At 46.7% G+C, this 14,093-nt stretch overlaps 1 protein-coding gene across 1 annotated transcript in view; it reads left to right on the top strand.

Annotated features, from left to right (window-relative positions):
* The window catches only part of LOC311132491 (uncharacterized protein), a gene marked incomplete at both ends in the record, with an annotated part of 37,195 nt that extends 24,261 nt beyond the window's left edge, over nucleotides 1-12,934 (top strand). Inside the window, 8 exon segments of the mRNA XM_084165774.1 lie at nucleotides 207-375; nucleotides 907-1,060; nucleotides 3,327-3,452; nucleotides 3,815-4,044; nucleotides 4,721-4,881; nucleotides 5,416-5,603; nucleotides 8,204-8,436; nucleotides 9,878-12,934. Of these exon segments, the coding sequence (XP_084021900.1) occupies nucleotides 207-375; nucleotides 907-1,060; nucleotides 3,327-3,452; nucleotides 3,815-4,044; nucleotides 4,721-4,881; nucleotides 5,416-5,603; nucleotides 8,204-8,436; nucleotides 9,878-12,934 (4,318 nt within the window).
* Between the last annotated feature and the right edge of the window lie 1,159 nt (nucleotides 12,935-14,093).

The following is a 14,093-nucleotide window of genomic DNA, read 5'->3' as shown; positions in this document are numbered from 1 at the left end:
TGTCTGTTCTGATATGCCTCCCTTCTCTAAAACTGAGCAGCTCAGGCAGTATTGATCCAGCTAATACAGCTCTCGCTAATAATTCATACATTCCACTTGTCCTTCTGTGTCTCCCTTCTGTTTCTCTCTCTCCTCTGCCTCCTGTCTCTCCCCTCTCCCTCCCTGTCTTTTTCTCCTTCCCTCCCCCGCTCTCTCTGTAACCACAGTGTGCCGGTGGATGAGAAATCGTCGAAGCACTGCTGCAAAGGCTTCTGCATTGACGTCCTCAAGCGATTGGCCAAAATAGTGGGCTTCTCTTATGACCTCTACCTGGTGACCAATGGCAGACACGGGAAGAGGGGGAGTGATGGGCAGTGGAATGGCATGGTCGGGGAGGTCAGGGGTCATGTATTTCTTCTTCTCTCTTTCTTTTCGTATTCAAAAAACGTATTCAAGGGGTGCCATGCAATTCCTCCTTAAAATCCCCTAAAAGTAAACAGGAGACAGAATGAGACCAAGAACTGTCAAATAGATTAGTATTCCCATGGAGAAGGAACTAGGGAGTGTTTGGCGTGGAGTCTTGGGCAAATGCCTCGTTATTTCCAGGGAAGACAATCCCCCTCTGGGTGCCGGGATTAATACGGGTGGTTAACAGAGAAGAGATGGGGCTGTGTCAGCCCAGATGCACAGTGACAGCACAGCTAAGGGTGTGTTGTTGTGTTTACACAACCACCGGGGGCTAGGCTCCTGCTACCAGGTGCAGGTGTCCCTTTTCCCCCACCGCGAGGCTCCTCAGTCGCTCAACTCACTCTCGGATCTCATTAACGTAACCATTTTACAACTGAGACAGCTGGAAGTGAATGCCTGTGAACGTGAATGGGCCCGTTTCTTTCTGTTCCTAACTGCAGTTCCCCTCCCGCCCACCAGGTGGTTTATAAACGGGCCGACATGGCCATTGGCTCCCTGACCGTCAACAAGGAGAGGTCAGAGGCTGTGGAGTTCTCCGTGCCCTTCGTGGAGACGGGCATCAGCGTCATGGTCTCCCGTAGCAATGGCACCGTCTCGCCGTCGGCCTTCCTTGGTGAGCAGGGCTGACTAAGCGCTTATGAAGGTCTATGAAGGGCATATGATGGGCTATGAAGGGCCTATGATGGGCTATGAAGGGTCTATGGTAACACACAATACCTGACATACCCCAACCAACGTTACCCCCCATTAACAAGGAAAACCTTGATTTCTCGCTCTTGGTTTAGTATCAAAGTTGTCAAGCCCGGTTTCACAGGCTTCTCAAACAAAATCCATAAACCCGTTGATATTTTCATTTTGTCTTGTATTTTTCACTGTAGCATTTGGTGAAATTCAGTATTCCAATAGGCTATGCCCCCCCCCCTCAGTAATGAAGGGTGAAGATATTTCAGAGTAAAATATGTCTCTAAGATAACACCTCTACATTTCAAATTTCCTTAGCATAATTCCAGACTTTGCCCAACCATGTAGAGACAGAGACTCAGTCTGCAGACAAGACTGACATCTTAAAGCTACAGCCATCGATTAAGACGTGATGGTGCGTCTATATCTGCAGCCAGATCTTAGATAATCCAGTGTGAAATACACCAAGATAATGGCAGCTCATCAGATATGACTCAGTATTACACAGTAATCTGGCCATAGGAGGCGGCTGTGCTGTATGTAAAACAAGCTAGTTCAGACATAAACTCAAGTAGCACAGACTGGATGTGGTCGTAGTTTCAGACACTCAAACAGCACATACTGTATGTCATTTTTCCCCACTGAATGATCCATTTCAAACATGGATGTTTATCTATCTGTCAAGTAAGATTTAGTAGACAATCTGGACATGTACTGTATCCAACCTGGAGTTTTCTTATCCCAAGGCCATTTCACCTGAATCAAGGGTCACTGATTTGATGGTAACATAAGGGTCCTTGGCTTGGTCTTAGTATGTCTTAGATGGCCAGAGCACAGAGTAATCTCTTGCCAAGAAAATCTTGGATCTTCAAGACTGACCCTTTCTGTAAGGTTGTTTTCTTGAGACCATCAACCATTTTGTCAACCGTCTTGGTTTGACCTTAATTGTTTTGAGCTTGTAAGTTACTCCTATATGACTAGAGTCAGACAGAATCTGAGCCTCCAAAAATTATTTAAAGAAAATTCCGTATTCCACTTGTGTAATAACAAAACCTTTTAATTTCATGAAACACATTAATACATGTAATTACAACGTTACTTCACAGGTATCAAATCAACATCATGTTACCACAAAACAACCCCTTTAGATTCCTCCTATCCCTACCTATGACACGAGCGTAGTTGTTTGAGAATGGCTTTTTTGTACAATTCCCTCCTTGGCTATTTTCCAATGTTGGATGCATTTGCAGTTCATTTTGGTTGTGTTTCAGATAATTTTGTGCCCAATAGAAATGAATGGTAAATAATGTATTGTGTCATTTTGGAGTCACTTTTATTGTAAATAAGAATAGAATATGTTTCTAAACACTTCTACATTAATGTGGACACTGCAATGATTACGGATAATCCTGAATGAATCGTGACTAATGTAAATTACAGAGGGTCAAAGATCATACCCACAAGTCATGCTAACCTCTCACCATTACCAGTAACAGGGGAGGTTAGCATGTCTTGGGGGTATGATCTTTGACCCTCTGTAACTTTCTGACTCATCATTATTCACGATTCATTCAGGATTATCCGTAATCATGGTAGTACCCACATTAATGTAGAAGTGTTTAGAAACATATTCTATTCTTATTTACAATAAAAGTGACTCCAAAAAAACACAATACATTTTTACCATTCATTTCTATTGGGCACAAAATAATCTGAAACAAAACCAAAATGAACTGCAAATGCATCCAACAAGTTTGCAGAGTCACAAGCTTGATGTAGTCATTGCGTGCTAGGAATATGGGACCAAATACTAAACCTTTGACTACTTTATTAATAAGAATCTTTAGGGGTGTCAATAATTTTGACCCCTATCTTTTGGAGATTTTTTTGTATTACATATTAAACAAAATCTCTTTCTCTGAGCAATTTTATTAGTATAAAATAATACAATTTCCCAATTCTTTGGAGTGTACAATATAGCTCAGTATTTGAATTATTTATTTTATACAGTCACTATTGCTGATCTTTTCCAGGGTGTCAATAATTTCGGACCACACTGTATATAGGGAATTGTAGGGTACTACTTTTGACAAGGGCCCGTAGAGTGCCATTTGGGATGCATCCATAGCTTCCTTCTAATTAGTAAGCTAGTGAGAACCTTGGAACAGAACCCTTGTCTTTGTGTTGTGATGTTTCAGAGCCGTACAGCCCAGCTGTGTGGGTGATGATGTTCGTCATGTGCCTGTCCGTGGTCGCCGTCACAGTCTTTATTTTCGAGTTCTTCAGCCCCGTTGGCTACAACCGCAGCCTGCAAAGTGCAAAGAGTAAGTCATTTATTACAGTATGGTCATTATTATTTTAGGTTATCCCCATTGAAGCAATTTAAGTAGGCGTGATGAGTTACATGCCAGTGTGAGTACCCTGGGGATATTTATGTGTCCATTTCTCTCTCTCTCTCTCTCTCTCTCTCTCTCTCGCTCTTTCTCTCTCTCTCTCTCTCTCTCTCTCTCTCTCTCTCTCTCTCTCTCTCTCTCTCTTTCTTTCTTTTTCTCTCTCTCTCTCTCTCTCTCTTTCTTTCTTTTTCTCTCTCTCTCTCTCTCTCTCTCTTTCTTTTTCTCTCTCTTTCTCACTCACTGTCTCTCACACTCCCCCCCTCTGTCTGTCCCCCTTATCTCTCTCTATCCAGAGACAGGGGGCTCTAAATTCACCATAGGGAAGTCTATCTGGCTGCTGTGGGCTCTGGTCTTCAATAACTCAGTGCCTGTGGAGAACCCCAGAGGAACCACCAGTAAGATCATGGTGCTGGTGTGGGCCTTCTTCGCTGTCATCTTCCTGGCCTCCTACACGGCCAACCTGGCAGCCTTCATGATCCAAGAGGAGTACATCGACACTGTGTCTGGCCTCAGCGACAAGAAGGTGTGTTGAGTGAGGAGGGCGTTCTGATCCAAGGCCAAGGTGGCCATGATGTCTGTTTTCATACCACATCGGCATCTTCATTATTCCCACTTGCACATGACCTGTTTATGGATTGGTGAAGGCATTGTCTGGAGGGAGTCTCCATTATTGTTAATCCATGACGGGAATGTGCAAGTGCACGCTTCAGGAGAAGGGTGGAGAATCAGAGTTCGCCTGGAAGTCAATAAAAGTAGAAGTTTTTTGTTGTGCTGGAGGTTGGTCTAGTGGTAATGCTGCTGCCACCTTCGGACAACTTATGCATTGGTCCGTCTCAATTCTCTCCCTTTCTGAAGATCTCTGTAATAAAAATTATATTTGGGGGGAAATAGAAGAAGCCTTTTTACATGAGATCTAAGGACATTGGGTGGGCACTGGACAGCACAGCCAAAAATCACAACATCTCAAAAGATAGACACTCAACTTGCTGAGTTGGTGTTGGAGATTTGAGCCGCAATCTTTTCAAATGTTCTTGCGTTTTGGCAGCTCTTTGATTTTTGACACGTTGCTTGAGGTATTGTCCACCTGTCTAACTTCCGTAGATCTCTATGCATGCATTATTTACGATGTAATGTACTCGTCACTCACCTCTTACCCTGAATCCCCTCATCAACCGCTAGTTCCTCCTCTATCCCCCCAGTTCCAGCAACCCACTGAGCAGTACCCCCCGCTCCGATTTGGCACCGTCCCCAATGGGAGCACGGAGGAGAACATCCGCAGCAACTACGCCAACATGCACAACTTCATGATCCGCAACAACCAGAAGGGCGTGGAGGAGGCCATCGACAACCTCAAGACTGGGTCAGTTTGTGTGTTTGTGAAGATGACATCCCTTTCATTTCATTGCATCCAACCAGGGCCATGTTCATTAGGCACCAAACGGAAGAAAACAGACTGAAACAGGGAGGGACTACCTAGACTTGTCCAATAAGAAACGCACATTTTCACTTTCCGTTGCATTTATTTTTCCGTTATGTGCCGTAATGTACATGACCCAGCATAGCAACCTCTTAGCAACAATTATCTCCCCAGGAGGTCCTGTCATATTGTATGTGTGTTTGTCTCTCTGCTGGTGTCTATAGTGCAACATACGATTTCTGCTTACATTCGATAAAACGTACACTTATCATGTTGGAAGCATGAGGGTAGTTATAACAAATTGTGCGCCTCATGCAGAGGAGAGACACTTAATCACTTCCCCAAGACGACTTGACCACCAGCAGCCTATTCCTCACCCAGACTTGACGTACCGTGTTATTAAACCTCACATGATGCATTCTCACTTATCATCTCCCTCTCATCCCCATGTCTCTCCCCTCCCTCCCTCCCCTTCAGCAAACTAGATGCCTTCATCTATGATGCAGCTGTGCTAAACTACATGGCGAGGAAGGACGAGGGCTGTAAGGTGATGACTATTGGCTCGGGCAAGGTGTTCGCCACCACGGGTTACGGCATCGCCCTGCATAAGAACACCCGCTGGAAACGGCCCGTGGACTTGGCCCTACTGCAGCTGGTGGGAGACGGTGAGGAGAGAGAGAGTGGGGGAGAGATGGACGAGGGAGAGAGGGATTGGGGACAGGCAGGAGAAGTTGATAAATGTGCTGGCTTGTTAGTGGCAGGCTGGCAGCATCAATCTATGTCTCTGCTTTTGGTGGTGGATTGAAGTGAGAGAAAAAATACACTTTCCTGCAGTACCTACTGCTTATTTCAGTTGAATGCTGTACGTATTCACGGTTTTACAGTTTGTCCTACATACTGTACATTTTACAGTAGACCTACATACCACAGGTAACTGCCAAAATAAAGGAAACACCAACATAAAGTGTCTTAATAGGGCGTTGGGCCACCACGAGCCAGAACATCTTCAATGCACCTTGGCATAGATTCTACAAAAGTCTGGAACTCTATTGGAGGGATGCGACACCATTCTTCCATGACAAATTCCATCATTTGGTGTTTTGTTGATGGTGGTGGAAAACTCTGTCTCAGGCGCCACTCCAGAATCTCCCATAAGTGTTCAAATGGGTTGAGATCTGGTGACTGAGACGGCCATGGCATATGGTTTACATCGTTTTCATGCTCAACAAACCATTCAGTGACCACTCGTGCCCTGTGGATGGGGGCATAGCCATGGTAGCCAAAATAATGGCCTGCCCAGCATTTTTATGCCTGACCCTAAGCATGATGGGATGTTTATTCCTTAATTAACTCAGGAACCATACCTGTGTGGAAGCACCTGCTTTCAAAATACTTTGTATCCCTCATATACTCAAGTGTCCATTATTTTGGCAGTTACCTGTATGTCTTACAGTAGGCCTACATGCTCTGTTTTACAGAAGGCTTATCATACTGTAAGACAGTAAATTAATGTTGAATGTTGGATTTATTAGGGGTGGTTGTGACCCAGATTAAGCCTTAACATGGACTGCAATGGTGATTCTCTAGTTAACCTTTAGTCCTTGAGTACTGTAGGCTTAATCTGGGTCTGTGCAACCACCCCAGAATGTTTCACTAATCCTTACATCATAAGAGGTCTTAAAGATTCCATAAATGTATTATCCAGTACTGTATCATACTTACTTTGTATTGTTAATGTTACAATTGGTATTCCTATTATGGGACTTTTTCTTTCTAATACTTTTTTTTCTGTCACTCATTTGCTCTGGTTCTGTGATTAAAAGGTGGGGTTATTCCTTCGCTAGTGCTGAGGATGTTGCAGCTCTGTCTCAGTTGAGCGGTCTTTGTAAAGATCTTAAAGCAGCTTTATGAAGCCCTGGGTTCAGCTGCTGTCATGATTTAGGATTGAATGTGAGAGCGGGGACGGAGGTGCTTATTGAAATATGATGAATGAGATTAGGAGTCTGCCACAGTTTATGATCATGCAAATTAGGATCCATTGTTGAAAACACAATTGTCAGTTAAGTATAGTGATTTTCGTGAACCAACACTTGCACTTGTTTATTGAGGAGAAATGTACTTACTATGACGGAGATATGTGGTTGTCCCACCTAGCTATTTTAAGACGATTTGCTCTAACTGTAAATCGCTCTGGATAAGAGCATCTGCTAAATGACTCAAATGTAAATGTAAAAAATGTAATCAGAGAGATCACTTTAACTCTCTGACTGTGAATTCTTAGCTACACATTCTTGGAAGAATATTTTTGTTAGGTAGATTCCTTTTTATTGAGTTTTATTGGAGTGGATTATGACATTCCAGTCAACATGGTTAATTCCTGTTTTTCTAATCCATGTAGCTTGGGCTTTACAATGGGATTTCCCACAAGGGGCAATTAACCTAAGGTTAATATAGTTTAATGTTTCAGTGTTATAACTCTGATGAACTAGGATTTTAAAACGTCCTTTAAGTAGCTACTCTTGCAATGCAGAGGGCTTTAGCCGACAGAGGTGGCTGCCATTTCAATATGTGCTCTCCGCTGAGCACAAGCTCTGGGTTTTCCTCAATTTTTCCTTCACAGTGTTACAGTTGTTTTTGATAAGGTACTAATGGTTAGTGTCGGGAGTCCTATCAGTGTCCACTACCTTTCATCTTGAAGCATTGTTGGGGTCACTCTTAGCACCGGAGACTCTGTATCCAGGCCATTTCAGACCTCCATCAAAGATGTACTATTTCTCTCTCTCCCCCTCTCTTGCTCTCTCTTACTCTCTCTCCCCCTCTCTCTTGCTCTCTCGCTCTGTCTCTCTCTCTCTCTTGCTCTCTCTCTCTCTCTCTCTCTCTCTCACTCTCCCTCCCTCTCTCTCTCTCTCTCTCTCTCTCTCTCTCTCTCTCTCGCTCTCTGTCTCTCTTTCACTCTCCCTCCCTCTCTCTCTCTCTCTCTCTCTCTCTCTCTCTCTCTCTCTCACACACACAGGCTCACTCTCTCTCATTCTCGCTTTGCCCCCCGCCCACACTATGTTCGCCATTTGCAGTTTTTCTTTGCCATCATACAACAGCTCTGAGCCAGACACACTTTCTTCCCTCTTCCTCTTTCTTACCGCTCAAACTATTACCTTCCCAGCTTCCCCCTTTCAGGTATAAAACACTTCCTGTCTCATAACAAAGGCAGATAATCCCTTCTCATTGTTTTTTATTTCCCTCCCGTCCCCTCTTCTCCCACCGCCAGACGAGATCGACATGCTCGAGCGCCTGTGGCTTTCGGGGATCTGTCACAACGACAAGATAGAGGTGATGAGCTCCAAGCTGGACATCGACAACATGGCGGGCGTCTTCTACATGCTGCTGGTGGCCATGGGGCTCAGTCTGCTGGTGTTCGCCTGGGAGCACCTTGTGTACTGGAAGATCAGGCACTGCCTGGGCCGCTCCGGGGGCATGGACTTCCTACTGGCCCTCAGCAGGGTGAGTCACTGACTGAGTGGTGGTAGTAGTGGTGGTGATACCCCTGCTGGTGGTAGTGGTGGTGGTAGTGGTAGTGGTGGTGGTGGTACCCCTGCTGGTGGTAGTGGTGGTGGTAGTGGTGGTGGTAGTAGTGGTGGTGGTACCCCTGCTGGTGGTAGTGGTGGTGGTGGTGGTGGTACCCCTGCTGGTGGTAGTGGTGGTGGTAGTGGTGGTGGTAGTAGTGGTGGTGGTACCCCTGCTGGTGGTAGTGGTGGTAGTGGTGGTGGTAGTGGTGGTAGTGGTGGTGGTAGTGGTGGTGGTGATAGTGGTGATGGTGGTAGTGGTGGTGGTGGTGGTAGTGGTGGTGGTAGTGGTGGTAGTGGTGGTGGTAGTTGTGGTGGTGGTGGTAGTGGTGGTGGTGGTGGTAGTAGTGGTGGTGGTAGTGATGCCTCCTGGTGGTGGCGGAAGGGAAAGGGCTCGGTGCATCAATGCATCACAGGCTATGTTTAGGCAGTACTGTTCAAAAGGTAGGTCCTTGTATCAAAATATTCACGTACACGGTGACCTCGTTTTAATTTGACCTATTTAAAATTGAGCTTAATTTTCTCTCAGATTTCAGATGACATTGTGTAACATCAAGTGTTTTCATACTGCTGCATTCTACGTTGGTGTTCCGGGATATGTCCGACCGTGACTCCCGCTTTCAATTTCACAGAATGTTGATTCATGTGCTTAACGGACTGTGTTGATTCATGTCCATCAGATTTGCCCCCACCCTGATAATTGTGATTTAGTGGGATGAATCTTGTTTTTCATAAGACGTATTGGTATTGAATGAATCACCTTCAAGTAAAGGTGATAAAGCTGTTATGATTTACATGGCCCCACCATTCAACGCACTTAACCGATAATTGTAGCCTGTCAGTCTTTTAAGGCAGTAAATTACTTAGTATTAAACCTGTATTAGACCTGTCACAAGTTCCTCATTAGTATTTTGTGGTCAGTTTCCACCTCTCCCAGAGTACAGAGTAGAGAGAGATTGCCTAGAGTGGCATCCGCCATATTCATGGAAAGTCACATTGTATGCTAGAGGGGAGAGAAAGGACAGATTATTCAATCAATCAAATGTATTTATAAAGCCATTTTTACATCAGGAGATATCAAGTGCCTATTCTTTTTTTAAAGAGTAAGTTCTGACTTACTGTTTGAGCAGTGCAGTGGGAGCTCCAGAGTACGCAGCACACTAGGTGGTAGTTTAAAAAGATACATTGAACTGAAGCTTGAGTGCACTGTAAATGCAGACACTGAGGTACGTCTATGGGGACACATTTCTGCTACATTTCTGCCACAACATATGTACATATGTAACGAGACTTAAGTATCAATATTCTCATCAAGGGATACTGGGATGTGTAGTTTGCTAGCTGTATCCTAATTAGCTTTCCCTTCTATCTCTACCCAGGGTATGTACAGTTGCTGCAAGTTTGAAGATGAAACCATCTCTGGAGGCCTCAAAAACACACTTCCCCTATATCATAGTGTTCCCACAATGCCGCCTCCACCCCAATCCCACATCTCAGCGGCTGTAACCTGTAACACTACCCTTGCCATGGTGCAGCAGCAGCAGATGCATCATCACCAGCAGCAACAGCAGCAGCAGCAACAGCAGCAAGCATACAGCATGCTTCCTGCTGCATCTCCACCAACTACTGGGCACTCTGCAATGGCCCTTGGGCCATCAAACAGTCCCCTTTTGGAGGGTCCTATGCCGTGCTCCACTTTTCTGCCTCGCCATGACCGCAGATTGGCTGTTGTAGACCGCTGGAACCGTCCCAAGCCCAGCACGGACAAACCTATTGGTGGCAGCGGTGGGATCCCAGACATGGCACAGTTTCAACAGGGCTTGCACCCTCATTGGGCTGGGGGAGCCAGTGGAGGGGACGGTGGCCTGGATGAATACAAGCGATACTATGGCCCGATCGATCCAGAAGGCTTAGGGGCAAATGCTGACCCACAAACAGGTGGATCTCAAACCCCCAAAACGAACCAGAGGGGGACAAAGTCCTCAGGAATGCCATGGCTACCTTCTAAAGGACCGCCCCCTTGGCACTTCATGTCTAAGCCCCCTCTACCGCTCCCCTCATCCCCACATCGGCCGCCATTTTGGAGAAGAGGCAGCCTCCCTAAAAGAAAGGGCTCCGGGGGGCCTCTGTATGAGAACATCCTCCCCCTGGGGAGAAGAGGGGGAGGGCGATACGGCGCAAGGGATGGAGGTGGCAGGCAAGGCCGTCGCCCTCCCCCACTCCCATTGCCTGTCCCTGTCTCGTCCCCTGCCCACACTACCCCTACCACTCCCTCTCACTCCGCCCTCTACACCTCCAGCTCCTGCTCCTCCACCTCATCCAGTTCATCCTCGTCCTCATCCTCCATCTCCCTCTCACGCTCCAACTCACCCTCATCCTCCAACACCTCATACACATCGTCCCAGAGTTTTAAGTACAGGGCTGGCAGTAGGGATGTCGAGGACGTCTATGACTCTGATGAGCTGACAGAGGAGTCTAGCCTCCTGCTAGGACGGAGCAAGGGCAAATCCCGACGCATGTCCTCTCGCTCACTGCCTTGCAGTCCACCCCCTCCGCCTGTACCACCCCGCAAGCCTCGTCTACAGTATGAGAGAGAGAGGGCTGGGAGCCAGCTAGCCCAGCTGCAGGAGTGGTGGACCTCCTGGGGCGAGAGAGAAAGACGTAGAGGAACAGGAACCAGGGCTGAGGGGAAGGAGGAGAAACGACATCACAAAGAGAGAGAAAGGGAGAGAAAGAGAAGGAAGAAAGGCCGGAAGAAAAAAAAGAGAGAGGAAAAGGAGAGAGGGCGGGAGCGCAAGCGGCGTAAAGTGAAGAAGAAGAGGAAGAAAGAGGAGAAGGTGAAGAGAAGAGATCGGGGCAAGCGATCAGAGCACGAGGAGGGAGATGGTGAGAAGGGAGAGCAGCTCAAAGCGATAACACAAGAGGCCTACTCCTCCTACTCTGTTCCGAGGCGTGACTCAATGCGGAAAAAGAGTGAAAGTTCTATCAGAAGTTATGGATGGGATATTCCAAGGGATGAAGAGAGGAGAGAGAGAGAGAGAGAGGATAAGGAAAGAGATGATGGAGACGACATTAGAGGCAAGGAAAGGCACATAAGTCCTCACTCTCGCCACAGGCATGCAGGTAGGCCTTCTAGTTCCAGCAAGCAGTACCAGAGCTCCAGTAAACCCTCAACCTCTGTCAAATTCTGGGGAGCGGGAAACCCATCCTCAGAGACTCCTTCATCTGCATTTCTACCACTGATCCCTTTCTCATCCAGGTGCAGGAGTAAGGGTTCAGATAGAGAGGCCCTACGGAAAGAAGGGGAGAAGCGCCCCCTGTTGGGCAGGAACGAGAGAGTGGAGGTTCACTCCAAAGAAGGTCTGTCGTTTCATGAGTGGGATTCCGAAGATGAGGATGACGATTCCGAGGAGCAAAGGAGAAAAGTGGAGCAAGAGAAGAGACACGAAAGAAGAAGAAGGACCGCATCAGAGTCCGAAAGAGAACGCGATAAGGTGGTCGGCATCTATTCAGACGACGACGGCTCCTCGGGAGAATTTGGAAAGTTCGAAAGGTACTGGGAGGGTCATGAGGGTAGAGCGGTTGGGGGCATAGGAGGGGGAGGTTGGTTTTTCGACACTTATCCCGCCAGAGAAAAAGCCGGCAGCATAAACAGTAGGGATGACTCGTTATTGAGGCATGGGGAGGGATGGGGGGGAGCAGAGATAGCAGGGGAAGGTAGCTGGGGATCAGGTGGAGCCTGGGGTTCAGGGAGGATAGGTGGTACACAATGGCCTCCACCTCCATTGACACCACCAGCTCCTCGAAGATACTGGTCCGTGGACAAGCTTCCCGTGAAGGAGGAGAAGAAAGGGAAAAGGAAGGACAAAGGGCGAGGTTATGTGGCTTGCAACTGCCAATCTGCCCTCGAACATGAACACGCTCACTCGAAATGGGCCAGGGTGAGCTCTCGTAGCCAGGAGGAGCTATTTCTACACTGTCAACGTTTCGGGAGCAGCGCCAATTCCAAACGGCATTCCTCCAAGCCCGACCGGACCCAGAATCAACCCAAATCGGGAAGCCAGTCCAATCTCAGCATCCAGCGAACACAGCGGACGGACCGCATTCGGCAGCCCTCTACATCGCAGGCCCTCATCCCCTCCCTCCCTCCACCAACACTCCCAGCCCTTCCTGCCCCTCTCTCTGCATCCCATCCCATCCACGTCCCTCTTCCCACCTCTTCCTCTTCGGTCTCATCTCCCTCTGTAGTATCTTCCACCCCAGGCGCCCCCCAGCCGTCTTCTATGGCTTCTGCTAGTGCCAAACTCCTGTACCAGAGACTGCGCTCAGTACCCCAGCCCCAAAGGTTACAGTCACCTCACCTGCCCCTCAAGGCCAAGAGCCTCTGCTCACGGAGGGGGTCCGCACACTTCTCCAGTGTGGAGAGCGAGGTGTGAGGCAAATCATAGACACCTACCTGGGCAGGAAACGCTGACCTATTCAGAAACCTTGGGTCCTGACTGTGTGACAACAGCAGTCCTGTAACTCAGCCCCCTATAACTCTTGCACAACCCCCATTGTCCAGTCAGAGGGAGTGCACAGCAATGTCATGTTTACTGAGACTCTCTTCATTCCGGTCAGAGTATCTGAAAGACTACATGTGTTGTTGGTTAAATGAAATTGGTGTCAGAAGTGGGATCTCAGAAATGGGGCCGTCGTCCTGACACGTCGTGTCTTTGGGTCTTGAAGTGAAGTGGTTATTATTGTTAAATTATATTTGCTCTTGAGGGTTCAGGTACTCATTCATAGACCTCCCTACTGAGGGCTCCAATGCAGAAACATTTTACTTACATCCCTTAACATTAACCCCTAACTTTCCTTTAACGGTTTACACCTCACAGAACTGTGAAGTCTGAGGTCATGTATGTTCTATATTTCACTTTTAGGGAGAATAGAATAGCAGCTAGCCCTCTCTGTTATCCCCATTAACCCTCTCAAACTCATATTTGATATTCTGTGTGTCTGTGTTTTACCGTGTTTGTATTCTTGACAACAGGGTAAGCCGACTGTGACTGATCTTATACTGTGCTAAACTTCAGTGGAGCTTACATACAATGCTGTTTCATTTATACCACAGGTACTCCCCCATTCATGTCCCTCTTGAGCAATACATTACCTGCACACCAACAATTCATGCATTTTATATTTTAAAAGGTTATTTTACTATATGTGTTATTATTTACATTTTTTACATTTTAGTCATTTAGTAGACGCTCTTATCCAGAGCGACTTACAGTTAGTGAGTGCATACATTTTTTTTTTCATTATAATATGAGACAAATATTAATTATTACAAAATGTAAGCACTGTGCTGTACTATACTGGGTACACGCGAAATGTTTTACAACTACCTAACGTCATTGGCAGCCTATCCACCCATAAGACAGAATGTAGCCTTGACCTAGTCTGCTGCAACTATGAAGACACTTTAAGATTGTAGCATTTTCGGGGGACACTATGTGGAAAACCATTGGGTAAATGCTAGATGGGATTGTCGGACATGTGGCCACACAGATGGTCAGAATTAATTCTCCCATGTCCCCGTAATGATGTCAA

Source organism: Coregonus lavaretus, assembly GCF_964263955.1.
Source record: "Coregonus lavaretus genome assembly, chromosome: 7".
In the NCBI taxonomy this organism is placed as follows: Eukaryota; Metazoa; Chordata; class Actinopteri; order Salmoniformes; family Salmonidae; genus Coregonus; species Coregonus lavaretus.
The sequence above is the reverse complement of the archived record's forward strand: the minus strand, read 5'-3'. Positions and strand labels throughout refer to the sequence as shown.